The 13874-nt window shown below is 51.3% G+C and overlaps 1 protein-coding gene across 3 annotated transcripts in view; it reads left to right on the top strand.

Annotated features, from left to right (window-relative positions):
* Nucleotides 1-13874, top strand: part of Msi2 (musashi RNA binding protein 2) — a 417788-nt gene that overhangs the window by 358748 nt on the left and 45166 nt on the right. For all 3 annotated transcript variants that reach the window (XM_045158238.1, XM_045158237.1, XM_045158236.1), the window contains exon 10: nucleotides 10108-10182. In XM_045158238.1, coding sequence (XP_045014173.1) covers nucleotides 10108-10182 — 75 coding nt within the window. The remainder of the gene's footprint in view (nucleotides 1-10107; nucleotides 10183-13874) is intronic.

Genomic DNA, 13874 nt, shown 5'->3' with positions numbered 1-13874 from the left:
TAACTGTGCCTAAGAGGCTCACAGGGTGTCCTGAGAGCACAGCAAGAGTGCAGGCCAGTCTGAGAAGTCAGGCACACCTCCCTATAGAAGTGTGTTCTCCAGGATGGGAAGGATGAGGAAGCCAAGAGCCTTCCTTCCAGGGGAACAGCCTTGGGATTCAAAGACCCTGTGATGGGACCTTGAGCCAAGGATAGGACTGATGTGTGTGAAGAGGAAGGAGCAGCAACCAGGAACCTGCAGAGTTGGCTCTGCCCACAGTGTATGGTCAATCCAAACAGCCCCAGCCTGTAAACGGCTGCTCAGTAAAGGTGGACAGAGTCCACAGGTTTCTGCAAACTCTGTCTCCTGACAAATACTACATGTGTATTCTTCTGTCATAACTCAGTCCAAAGATGTTAATGACACCTCTGAGTTGTGATAAAGAAGTAGTTGTGGGGCTAGAGAAGAGAGATGGTCAGTGGTGACAGGTGCTTGCTTGCAAAGTTTGCCAGCCCCAGTTCTAGTCCCCAACACCCAGGTTAAAGACGAATGCAAGGTGGTTAATTTATCTGGAGCTTATTTGTACTGACAATAATATTTTTTTAAAAAAAGATGGAGTTGCCTGGGCATGGTGGCTCGTGCCTTTAATCCCAGCACTCGGAAAGCAGAGGTAGGAAGATCACCCTGAGTTCAAGGCCACCCTGAGACTACATAGTGAATTCCAGATCAGCCTGAGCTACAGTGAGACCCTACCTTGATTAAAAAAAAAAATAAAAAAAGGTACTTGTTGGATAAAAATATCCTTGCAGTTGGGAGCCCTGTTCCTGAGTTAGGACCACCTCAGCCCATACACCTCCACCCTGCTGCCCAAGGCTTTTACCCCTTGCCTCCCTTAGCTCTGGTTAAGGCTGCTACCTGCAGAACCCCCACAGTCCACATAACCTACTCCTGGGTCACAAAGGTGCTTCTCCCTCAACCAAAAAGAGGGCCATTTGGGTCTCATTGAGGTGTCAGCTTGGGCCAGAGCAGAACCTCCACCAAGAGAGGCTATGTGGTCCAAGGGAAAGAGCATAGAACTTTGGGACTGGATGTGGGCTCCACCCCCATCAGCTGTATTGCTTACAGCATGTAACCTAGTTTCTCTGTTCGTTGCCTTCCACCCGTGAGATGATCATCCCACTCCATGGGGTTGTTGGGTGAGAAATGAACCCACATCTTGCCAGACAAATGCTGTATTTCATCAAACCCTAGACACCATAGCTGGTGAGATACACAATCACATACCATGCAGAAAGAAAAACACATGCTAATAATTAAACTTGCAGGATGCTTTCTTATCACATTGACTGCAAGTTAGATCCCACTTGCAGAGATAATAAAAAGTGCAGGGAGGGGAGTGTATTTTCTCATCACCAAGATCCAGTTAGTATGTATTCCAACTAAGAACTATTAATTAAGAAAATTTTTTTGTTTGTATATGTGCATAATGTGGGGTGTGTTTATGGTATGGTGTGTGTGGTCAGTGTGTGAATGCGCCCTTGCAGCACCCCATGCACTTGCCTGTGGTCTGGTGTTCTACCACCCATCACCCTGGCACCTGTTCTTGTTTGAGCCAGAGTCACTTACTGATCCTACTTACTGTTTTTTCACAAACTCTGGTGATTCCTAGAGTCTTGGTTCTTCCACAGAACTGGGGTTCTAGGCACCCATAGCTATGCCCAGCTGCTTAACGTGGGTTCTGGAGATTGGAACTCATGAGTCTCAGGCCCTCATATTTACACAGGAGGTGCACTTAACCACTGAGCCATCTCTTCAGCCGTTATTTGAGACAGATCTCATGACCTAGGCTAGCCTTGAACTCACTCCCTAGTCAAGAATGACCTTGCATCTCTGATCTTCCTTCCTCCACAAGCATGTGCCGCCACACCCAGTTGGGGCATGCCAGCCATAGAACACAGGGCTCCGTGCATGCTGGGCAGGCACTCTTGCCAAGTGCTTGGTTATTTATTTACTTGGTTTTTGTGCGGAAGATTGAACGCAGACCTTGTACATGTCAGACCAGCACTCTACCACTGAGCTGTACCCCTAGCCTTGGGAACTGTCATTAATGAGGTGCTAGAGAACAGAAAGCAAATTGTTGTCCAGCACACTACCCCTTGGAGTCCCTTGCTGCCTGTGGCTGAGAGCTGGTCGGTATTACCTATGCCCAGGGGCTTGGGTGTCCTTGAGTCACTTCCCCACCCAGACGAGTATCTCCTCTGATGTTCTCACTGCACATGCCCGGGACTGCCTCCTCGTCTTTCACCGATGGAGGGCCGGCCCTGGGCCTTAGGCTCTGTAGGAAAAGATCTGGCCATCGGCAGTGCCGTCACCGAAGACCGTGACGCCGTCCTCTCAGACTGCTTCGCTCTTGAGCTCGTTCGCGCTCTCTTTCTCTCTCTCTCTCTCTCTCTCTCTCTCTCTCTCTCTCTGTTTCTCTGTCTGTCTATCTGTCTGTCTTTCTCTTTGTGCCCCTTCCCTCTAATGTGGTGGTGTGACGTAGTCTGTTGCTTGGGAAGAATGGCATGATATGTCCCTGTCAGTTGCGTGGCTTACCATGCGGTGCCACTTCTGTGGTGCCACTTCTGTGGTATGCTGTTTATATGCCAGTCCTAGAACCCAGGCTGTCACCACCCACAACACTTTATCCAAAGAACTTGGCTCCTGAAGAAAAGTGGTTTTTTTTTTAAATTCAGTAACAAGCCTGGTGCCATGGCATATGCCTGTAGTCACAGCATAGAATTCAAGAATTCAGGATCTGGCTGGAGAGAGGCTTAGCTGTTAAGGTGCTTGCTGGCAAAGCCAAAGGACCCAGGTTTGATCCTCTGGTACCCACATAAAGCCAGATGCGCAAGGTAGTACATGCATCTGGAGTTTTTGTCAGTGGCTAGAGACCCTGGTGCATGCACACTCTCTCGCTCGCTCTCTGTCACTCTCAAATAAGAACAAAAAAAATTTGACAAAAATGATTTCAAGAGATGGCTCAGCAGTTAAAGGCACTTGCTTGCAAAGCGTGATGGCCTAGGTTAATTTATCAGTATCCCCATAAAGCCAGATGCACAAAATGGCACATGAATCTGTCTCTCTCTTCCTTTGTCTCCCCCTCTCTCAAATTAATAAATAAAACTATTTAAGGGCTGGAAAGATGGGATAGCGGTTAAACGCTTGCCTGTGTGAAGCCTAAGGACCTCAGTTCGAGGCTCAATTCACCAGGACCCGTGTAAAACAGATGCATAAGGTGGTACATGCATCTGGCATTCGTTTGCTGTGGCTGGAGGCCCTGGTGCATCCATTCTCTCCCTCTCTCTCTGCCTCTTTCTTTCTCTGTCTGTTGCTCTCAAATAAATAAATAAAAATAACAAACAAAAAAAAAAAAAAGAAAAACCAAAGGCGGGAAAAACTATTTAAAAAATAGTATTCCAGATCAGCCTCAGTCACATTTGCAGGTTTGAAACAGCCTGCTGGTGCTGGCTTGTCTCTAATCCCAGCACAGAGGTAGCTGTATACTGACAAGGTCACGACCAGCCTGAGCTGCTTAGTGAGACACTAAGTGAATAAATAAAAATTCCTTAATGAGTGGGATGAGGTAAGGTTTGTGTTGTGAAACAACTAAAAAATAATGCAGGACTTCAAATAATGTTTTTAAAGTGAAAGTTTGAGGGCTGGGGAGATGGTTCAGTGCTAAAAGCTGTTTGCTTGCAAAGCTCACTGGCCCATGTTCAATTCCCTAGCGTCCACACAAAGCTGTATGCAACCTGGTGCATGCATCTGTGATCTCAACATGCCTACAACAAAATCTGCAGCTCAGCGTCAGCTGCTCTGACTTCCCTTGCATCCTGGCAGTTCATTTCAGTGCTGAGAGACCCTGTCTCAAAAAGGTGGGACACAGGTCCTTCAAAGTTGTCCACTGACCTCCACTGGCACACTGTGGCACATATACACAAACACACACACACATTAACTTTGTTAAGTGAGAGTATGAGTCATTCAAAGGTTAAAATTCAGTCATCGAATCCTCTGATCCCAGGAAGCTGACCTTCTGGTGAGGAACTGAGACAACCAATATGTCAGTCCCGTGACTGGGATAGCATGGAACTAAGTGTTAAATATCCTTCAAGATTTTCTCCGTCCTCTGGGAGATCTTGTGGAAAGAAAACTAATGAGCATGTAGTGGCACCAAAATTCTTCCTCTCGAGATGGCTACGAGCAACCTTTGGGAAAACTTCCACCTGTTTTGTCTTTGGCTTTCACAGCCTTTGATAGGACAGAATGATCCAAAATAGGAATTCCCTAGAGGAGCATAAGGGGGCTGGAAAGATGGCTCAGTGGTTAAGGTGCTTGCCTGCAAAGCCTCACGACCCAGGTTTGATTCTCCAGTACCCATGTAAAGCCAGATGTACAAAGTGGCCCATGCATCTGGAGTTTGCAGCAGCTAGAGACTCTGGTGCACCCATTCTCTCTCCTCTCTCTGTGGGGCATGGTGATGCACTCCTTTAATCCCAGCACTTGGGAGGAAGAGGTAGGAGGCTCACTGTGAGTTCGAGGCCAGTCTGAGACTACAGAGTGAATTCCAAGTCAGCCTGAGCTAGAATGAGACCCTTGGGACAGAGAGGAGGGCATTGTCCCAAGTCCCCATCTCCTGCCCCATGGCCAGAAAGAAACCCAGAAACCACCACACACCACAGAAGTTGCCTTTGCTGCCCCGAGGCCCCGCCCTGCTGCTGCTCAAAGTCTGGAGCATCCACGGCCATCCAGCCCCATGCGGGAGACCCGCTCTGGTTTCTCCCAATGAAACTGGACTTAGTGAAAGCAAACACATAACTGTTGATCTGTTTGATTCCTCTTGGCCTTTGCTGCCCTCAGCCACATAATCCCACTGCCTTTAATGCTCCTGGCCTTGTTGGGCACACGCTATTTGTTTAGCATGTTGGTAGTTAGAGAACACAGTCCTGAGACCTTTCAGAAAAGCTTCCCCCTGGCAGGCCAGAGAGTGGAGAGATGCTGCCAGCCAGCTCCACTTTGGCCCAAACCATTCTCTTCTACACTTGTATGGAGAAGTCCCTGCAACATCCTTGACCTGGTGTTTCCAACAGTAAGACCCTCTGAATTGAAGGATGGGTGGATGGAGGTAGTCCTTGTTGAAAACGGCTAAGGGTCACAGCCCAGAAGGAGATGGCTAGAGCATAGAGCCCCCTCTAGACTTGTCTGCAGTTTGCACTGGGATTTGTCTTTCCCCAGAATACCTGTTTGAGGTCCTCCCAAGCAGGACTTAGATTTCAGCTGTTCATTGTCTCTCCAGAGCAACACAGTCCCATAGAACCTTCCAAGACAGTGGGATGGTCCCATGTTTGCCGGCCTGTATGGTGGCCCCTAGTTTCATGTAGTATCAGCTGTGATGGTTAATCACAATTGTCATCTTGATCAAGCTTATAATCACCATGGAAACAACTCCTTGGGTGTATCTTTGAGGGAGAGCCTAGGTTAAGTTAACGTAACTATAGGTAACGTCATTCCATGAGCTGGAGTCCCTGGTTGAATAAAAGAAAGCAGGCTGCGCTATGGGATTCATCACTCTCTGCTTCCTGACGGCCCAGAGCCGTGTGAGCAGCTGCCTCAAGCTCATGCGCCATGGTTTCTCCACCGTGGTGGGCTGTCTCCTCCAACTGTGAGCCCAGATAAACTCGCCCTTCCTGCGTTAAAGCACACTATTGAGCATTTGTGTTGTGCCTTGTGCCACTAAAGAGCTGAAGTTGTCCTTTTAGACCATTTCAGTTAAGGCGGAACTAGACAGTCGCCTAGGTGTGGAGGAGCTCCTGCAACCCGGAATGGATCTTAAGCCCGACCACCTTTGAGACTTTGGCCATCAGGGGCTCCTGACACCTGTTTTTGTCTATCGGCAGACCTTACAGAGCTGTCGTGGTGCCCCAGGCAGTGCGCTGAGTGCCTCATAGCAGATACGTCATGCTCACTGTCCCCTCGACAAATGGCCCTTCTCTCATCTCTTGTAAGTCAGAAGCCTGGGGAGATCAGTTTTCCAAGATACTAAGTGGCTGAGTGACAGACCCCAGAAAAGGAGAGTCATGGATTTGAGTCATAGACCCATTGGCAATGCTAACCTTTCTAGGTTTGGAGCAAAGACAGGGAGCCACAGCTCTGAGAAGCCCACCAGCATCCCCAGCAAGGGGACCCTGGAAGCTCTCCAGTACATCCAAAATCTGCCATCGATTTCTGACTTCTGCCACCACAATGGAAAGCCAGCGTGCAAGAAAGGTGGTCATCCAGGCAGAAGGCTTCATTTCTTTTTTTCCTTTAGTGACAAGAGATAATTACTGTGGGATTGATCAGGCGTCCAGAGTACTGGAGCAAATAAATTGTGCAGTGGCCAGAGCGGGAGGGGCCCAACTGCTAATGGAAGTGGTGGCTGGGTCACCCCTCCGTAATGTGGCTTGATGGAGCGTTCGTTCGCATGGGTCTGCTGTAATGTGCTATTGATATGCAACCAGCCAGGTTCCCCCATGCGGCCAGGGCTATGAGCCACTGGAGCAGAGCTGGGCTGCCCAGCAGTAAATGAAGAGGAAAATTGAAGTAATGTTGTATTATAAATTTATAATTTCATCTGCCTGGCCAAAAGGCTCCTCAGCAGTAGGGGTGTGGAGATGAGACCCCCCCCACACACACACACACACATACACACACAGGCAGGTGCATAATTCTCCTCTTCCTTCAGGCAATGATAGTAGTCACCTGTCCAGAAGAGTGGGGGATGAGGCCCAAAGTTAAGGTGGAACTGACCTTGCTTTTCTTCATTGTTGAAGGCGTTAGGATATGCCAGAGAGCAAGCACACGTCGCTGACCACGGGGAAGGACTGGCCATTCCGCTGACCCTCACCCATACCCAGGAAGGGTGACACTCGGGCTTTTGCTCTCGCTGTCAGATTAACACTAAAATATTTATGACCTCAGCTCTGAAGTTAGAAGCAAAGGAGCTATTTGTCATCAGGAAGCCCCTCGGCAGTCACAGTGATTTGACTGTTTGCATATAATCCGTTTATCAATATTGTTGAAATAGTGGTATAAGAAATCGAGCACTGAAAGATCTAATTTGATAGCAGGTGATTAATTTGAAAGAGAACTGAACTGCCCAGCAGTGAACTAAACACCAAGGAAAAAGCCACCAGCACAAGGGATCCAAGGTCTGCCCCTCCCCCTCCCCCTCCCCCTTTCCCACCCCGTACCTGAGCTCAGCACCCTCCTGGGTGCCAGTCCCTCAGAGTACAAAACTGCTGAGTCACTCATCCCGTCTCGCCTGGGCAGCCCTCTGCCAGTGAGGTCACTGGAGCAGGTGGCAGGGCCCCAGTGAAGTCGAGATGGCCCAGCTGAGCAGCGACATTGGTGCAGCTGCGTGTTTGGCAAGGCTCTTAGCTGCAGCAGGAGGGAGGACCCACAGCTGGTCCCAACTGAGAGTTTGGTCGTATTACTGCCGCAGGTGACCTTGGCTACAGGTAGCCAGACTCACGCTCCAAGAGAAAAGGGAAGACCTCGCTGTCCCAGGTCAGGCTGATGTAACAAAACTCCACAGATCCTGCTCAGGTGGTGAACAATGAACACCTCTTGCACTACTTTTCATGAATGGCTTGGGAATTGAGCCCCAGGCTGGCAGGCTTTGCAAGCATGCAAGCAAGCAAGCACCTTTAATTGCTGAGTCATTGTCCCAGTCCCCAAGCATTGATTTCTCACAATCCTACAGGCTGGGACTGCCAGGTTCAAGGTAATGGCAGATAGTTCCAGGTCTGGGGAGGCCGTTGCTCATGGATAGCATTGTCCTCACATGTTGAAAGGGTCAAGGGTCTCTCCAGGCCCTTCTTTTTTTTGTTGTTGTTTATTTTTATTTATTTATTTGAGAGTGACAGAGAGAGAGGGGGGCAGAGAGAGAGAGAGAATGGGCACACCAGGGCCTCCAGCCACTGCAGAGGAACTCCAGACGCGTGCGCCCCCTTGTGCATCTGGCTAACGTGGGTCCTGGGGAATTGAGCCTTGAACTGGGGTCCTTAGGCTTCACAGGCAAGCGCTTAACCGCTAAGCCATCTCTCCAGCCCTCCAGGACCTTCTTTAAAGGGGCACTAACCCTGTTTATGAGGATCCCGGGATCTACTTTATGTTACCATCATGTTATAAGCTAATATTTAAAAATGTGAATTTAGGAGAATACGGTTAATCTGTAGTCACCCACAAGGGTGTGGTCTTGGGCCAGAAAGAAAACTGGAGCCCAAGTTTCCTGACTTCTAGACCCGTGACTGTCCTGCGTCCATTGATGGATGCACTGGTCACAGGCAAAAGTCACGCCGGCAGAATCCGCCAGGAAGGAAGGACACTGAGGCCTGCTTCCAGGCCCCTGAGCACAAAGCCTGGACTAATAGAAGGAAAACCCGCAAAATCTCCTCATGGTGGCAGAAAGAAGCCAGGCAAAACCTGAGTGAATGTCAGAGGTAGAACTAAGTGACTAATACTTTTCCATCAGCCATGTGACTCTGGAGAGTCCACAGGGAAGTGGGCAGTGAACCTCTGGAACTGGTGCTTCAGGCTGGTTAGGAGCTCAGAAGCAGATGGAGAGTGGCCACTGCTGCCCTCTCTGTGGGAGAGCCTCAGGTCTGTCCCCCATCCACCGGCGTTTTGACAGCAGTCACAGAAATGACTCTGGGTGCTGGAAGCAGCAGAGCTCACTGCAGGAAACGTGGTTGGTGCCCAGAGCTGACAAAAGGGGGAAAACAGGACTCAGAAAACAGGCAGGAGCTGAGCAGTTAGACACTCCACTCACTCCCCAGCTCTGTCGATGGGGACAGCCGTGGAATGGCTGGTCAAAGGACCACTTGGCACCTCTGGATGCCACATCTTGCTGCTGATGCCAAAGCAAAGTCTGAAGCCACTGCTCAGCCTCTGCCCACTGGCTGCAGAGGCAGGTCCTGAGGAAGGCGAGCATTGACCAGACCTGGGTTCACTGGCTGACCTCCCAGGAGGGAGGGAGTGCCTGACGCTGCTGGGCAGCCTGAAACCCACCCTACAGCCACCTCAGAAGCCAAAGCAGGGGTCTAGCCAGTGCACTGGCAGGGGACCGGGATGACATTTCAGGAGCACGAATGTACTCAGCTGACCATGTGCTGAGGGAAAGGAGCAGACTGGGCCTTAGAGAGGCTTAGACCAGAGATAACCATGGACCTGCTGTGGCCTGAGAAATCCCTGCCCAAGAAGGTTTCGCTCTGCCTTCACCTTAGCTGGAGGTGTGAAGAGTGAGGTGTTTAGAGCTGAAGTGAAATTTCACTGAGAAATGTTAACAGGTCTGAGCGGGTCCACCTGCACCAGGACTGGCCAAAAGGTCTGAGCCCCCCCTCAGTTAATGATCACAGTTAGGGTGCCCACTGAGACAGATCTGGGAAAAACTACCCACCATGAAGAGTCCAGGAAAATTTGGCATCTGGGCTTCGTGGCACATGTTTTCATGCATCCAGCCTCCCGCCAGCCTCCAAGGCTCTTTCAAAGACACTGCTGTGGAGTCTCCCTGTGAGGCACAGCCCCTGCCCCTCCTCCGGCCCCACCGTGGCTCACTAAGCCCGGTGTGTTCCCCAAGGCCCCGGTCAGCCCTCCGTGAGGCCACTAAACTGCAACTCCCAAGAACCCCTGCCCTGTCTGGTACTGGCCCTTGTCCACGACTTGGGGAAGAGACAGTACAGTGACCTTAATCTCCTACTGTCAATAGCTTTAAGGTAAAGTATATTTAGGAAAAGCTTTCTAAATGTCAGAGCCAGGCACAGGCCCTGCGTTTGGTGCTGCTCGTGGCATTTACTCTGCAGGGTCAGGAGAGTGTGTGGGCTTTCGGAGGTCTGGCTGCCCAAATATGGATTAACCACTAATAGAATGACAGCAGCACCCCACCCATGGGAGACAGGGGACTCGGGGGCCCAGGTAAAGACCCTCTCAGAAACAATGTCATCCTGTGAAGGAGAATAAACTGGGGCTGCTGGCCCGTTACTACCGTTCTGCCCCAGATCCAAGGCCGCTGTCTGACGGGCTCTTCTCTTTCTCTCTGTGTTCAAGGCTACCCCAACTTTGTGGCAACCTATGGCCGAGGCTACCCCGGATTTGCTCCTAGCTACGGTTACCAGTTCCCAGGTGAGTGCTCTGGACCCTGGGGCTGGGGAGAACCAACTTGCGTACCTGTGAGTACCACCTTTCAAGTCCCTCTTGGGTCCAGGGTCAGGGCTCAGCTCGGGGGCTCTGAGTGACTAGAGGCGGAAGGGGGGAACAGAGGCAGGAGACCCTCTCCACTCACCTCCTTTCCCAAAGCCCATTCTCAGTTCTTCCCGCAGGGGACTGAACTCCGGGCCCGGGCTTGCTTCTACCCTTCATCACCCCGCTGCCTGCCCCTCCTGTCCTCATGTCTTGTGTGTCTGTCGCATCTCTGTTCCCCACCCTGCCCTCCCTCCTCCTCTTCTCCAGCTGCCCCCAGTGGCTCTGGCTCTGGACCCTGCTGGCATGCGTGTTGCCATCCTGCCGCTGGGGTGGGGCATCCTCTGCTCCCCGATGGGCTCAGATATCCTCCTTCCCACTCCGCGGGGGCATCAGGGCTTGCAGCAGAGTACAGCACCTCTGCACGTGCCCTGGTGCACCGGCTCAGCGGGCATTGGCAGGGTGAGGGGCATGGGAACGGATGCTGCAGGAAGTGATGCTTCAGGGAGCTTTGCTTTTTCCTGTGGAGGTAAGCCCCATTGCCCACCTGTGGGTAGAGATGAGCTTATAGTGAGGGGCTCAGTGTGGTGAAGTAAGCTGAAGTGCCCAGAGCAATGTCAGGAAGTCCATCCTCAGCAACTTCCTGTTGGAGAGGTGGGACGTGCCGTGCTTCCTGTTCCTCCTGGCCAACCATCAGGCCTCCACTGTGATCCTAAGGGCCCCAGGGCTTGAGAGGAGTGAGGAGTAGAGAGGTGGCCTGGGGGTGGCACCCTATGGCTGAGGAGCTAGCTTTGGCCTCAGCTCAAGCTTTGAGATGGACACCTGGGGCCATGTCTTGTGACTCCAGCCAGTAGTGGAAACCTAGACACGTGTTCTGGTTCGGGTACCAGTTGGACAAGTGGCTGTGGCAGGTCACCTACTTCTCCAAGCCTCACTTTTCTTGCCTGTGTTAACAGGGACTGTGTAGGGCCTTTGCTGAAGGTCTGTGTTCTCTGATTGCATGGGCTAGTGAGTGTTAGGGGTCCTCCTTGCCACTTCCCTGCAGCTGATGGCAGCTTTCAATGGCCAGGGCCCTGGACCACATGGACAGAGGTGGCCAGCGCTGCCCTTAAGTTGTTCCCACTCCAGATGGAGACCCCAAGGCACAGCACAGCACAGGACAGAGCCGGGATCGGCCTGGGCAGTGTAGGTCTTCACTTTCGCCCTCCCCTGGCCACCGAGCGTCCACTCTTTCACTAGGAAACACCAGTCATCACCCTTCAGCTCTATGGGAATCACAGTACAGTGAGGCACTGGCTTCCTCCGCCCCACCAGCCAGGTTTCAGTGGCCCCTCGAGTTGGCTGCCCCTGGGAACAGAGTGGAGAGAGCCTCCATTCCAAAGGTGGTGGTTCAGGGCTATTGCAGAGGTTTTAAAGGAAAAGGTGTGCTGTGGTGCAGGGGTGTGCATACGCTGCCACTCCCCAGAAAGACCTACCAGTCAGCACCCCCACCTTTATAGGCTTTGCCTGCAGGAGGCTCCCTGAGAACACTGTGCCCATCCGTGTGCTAGGTGTCAGCTTCCTTTATTCACAGTCAGGTAGCTGTGGCCCCACCAGGCATAGCTAATTCCCAGAGAGCAGAATTGGGGGATACAAGAGAGAATAATTGTGGGGACAATGGCGTGCACCCCATGCTAAGTCCCCCATCTCGTCTCATTGACTCAAGCTTCTTAGCAAGTTTCTAGCTCTAAATAGGCAGAAATAAACCACCAAAGTGGGCGGGCTGTGCTCCCTGACTCTTTTGGGGTAAGTGGCCCATTCTCAGCCCCTAGGCCCTCCTGGAAGCCTGGTGGCTGAGCCAGCAGCCCTCCAGGGGGGTTGAGGTGCCAGTGACCCGGTCTCCGTCCTGCTATGGCAGAAGCTCAGCTTGGGTCAGGATTGCCCCTCCCCTCCTGACCACAGCCCCTGCGAAGTGTCCCCCATGGAACACTGGCTCCGTCTCTCGTCTGTCCGAATGCCCAGTCAGGTACCTGGTGTTTTAGACACAAAGCACAGGCCAGCCCCTAGGCCCCTCTGTTTGCAAGCTCTGGGTATGATCGGTTCCTCTAGAACCAAATTTGACCCTCTCCTAGAACCTCAGCCATAGTGGGCTACTGAGACAGGGAAGCCTTGGAGTGCTCTGGCTCTGTCTCTGCTTTGTACCATAAGGTGTTTGCAGTGGACGTGGCTATCACAGGGGATGCAGAATGGGAACCCCAGAGGTGGAGCAGCTCAGCCCCTGCTGTCTTCTCCTCATCCTGTCTGGGTGAAGCTATGGCCTGGGGAACCTAGGACTGTGTGACATTGGCATGGCTGCCATCACCACCAAATGACCCTGAGTTGTTGGGGTTTTTTTGTGGACATCTCAGTGTCCTCGGTGTGTGCCCACTTCTTCTTTCCACCCTCCTTATGCTCCTTGTGGATCCTGTGAGGCCGCTAGCTTGAGAGAAATGACAGCCCATCAGGCTTCTGAGAGCCACCCAGACTCTCTGTCCCTTGGGTTCCACTCACTAATCAGAATCCACAGTCCGCCTTGGGAGGATGCTGTCTGGTCCCTTACAGAGGTGGCCCTTACACACAAATTTACCTTTCCATCCATCCCATCTGTTCAGGGTCCAGCTGTCACCCACCTGTGTGACCTGGGGTCACAGCAGACCTCCTCAGGCCGCATAGCCACGTTAATGTTGATGAGGACATGCTTCTGCTGACCTGCTAGATTCTGAGGAACAAATTAGCTGTTCCAAGAGAGGAGTGTGGTCACCTTTGGGCAGTTTTAGAGCGAGAGCTTTCTTCCTCCTGTTTTGCTGGGAATCCTGGGTGGTGGCCAGACACTTTGCAGCTGGCCCCCTGCCTCTCGTACCCAGGGGCTTTCTGATCACTGTTCAGTCTGAGAATTGTGATCATTGTCATGAAGGGTCTGCCACTTCTCATTGTCCTCCCTCTGCTAAGCTTCTCCTTGCTTTTTAATCTCTTAATTTCTATTCTTATTCCACTTGGCAGGCTATTTGCTGATTTCCTGAGGTGTAATTTTTATCAAGAACTCTTAGGAGAAGCATAACAAATTGAGATTGGCTACCATTTCTAGATTCCTGCCTGGGTCACCTACCTGTTGTTGTCAGGAAATTCCCAAGTAAATTGATGAATATTCCTTTTCGCAGTCAGAAAAGAATTCCCTCAAGCTTGTCTAAGAAACTTTATGCTCTGTTCCCTTCGCGCTCGTCGTTCTGTTTGCTTTGCGGTCAGGCCCAACCTCAAGTCTCCAGGATGTTCGGAGCTTCTCACATACTTTGTAGCAGCTCCTTTGGGAAATTCAGGAACTTGTTGCCTTTTTAGAATAATGATCAAACCAGCTTGTTGGGCATTTCACAGGGTGAGCTTTTAAGCGCTAGTGGGCCAGAAAGCTTGCAGCTATGTGATTTGGAGCACTTATGTCCTATGGTGCGCAGTGGCAGAAGTGAATACACACAGAGCCTTCTATAAAAACTCGTGAAAAACAGAATCTGAAAGAGCAGCTGTGAAAACACTATTTGATTGCTGTTGTCCTTTGGGGTCAGTCTCTCGGTGGCTGTTACCATAATAAGCTCGTCATCTGTCATTGAGAAGGGACAGTGGAATCA

This window comes from Jaculus jaculus, chromosome 9 (assembly GCF_020740685.1).
Source record: "Jaculus jaculus isolate mJacJac1 chromosome 9, mJacJac1.mat.Y.cur, whole genome shotgun sequence".
Classification (NCBI taxonomy): Eukaryota; Metazoa; Chordata; class Mammalia; order Rodentia; family Dipodidae; genus Jaculus; species Jaculus jaculus.
This window is presented reverse-complemented; position numbering and strand designations above follow the sequence as displayed.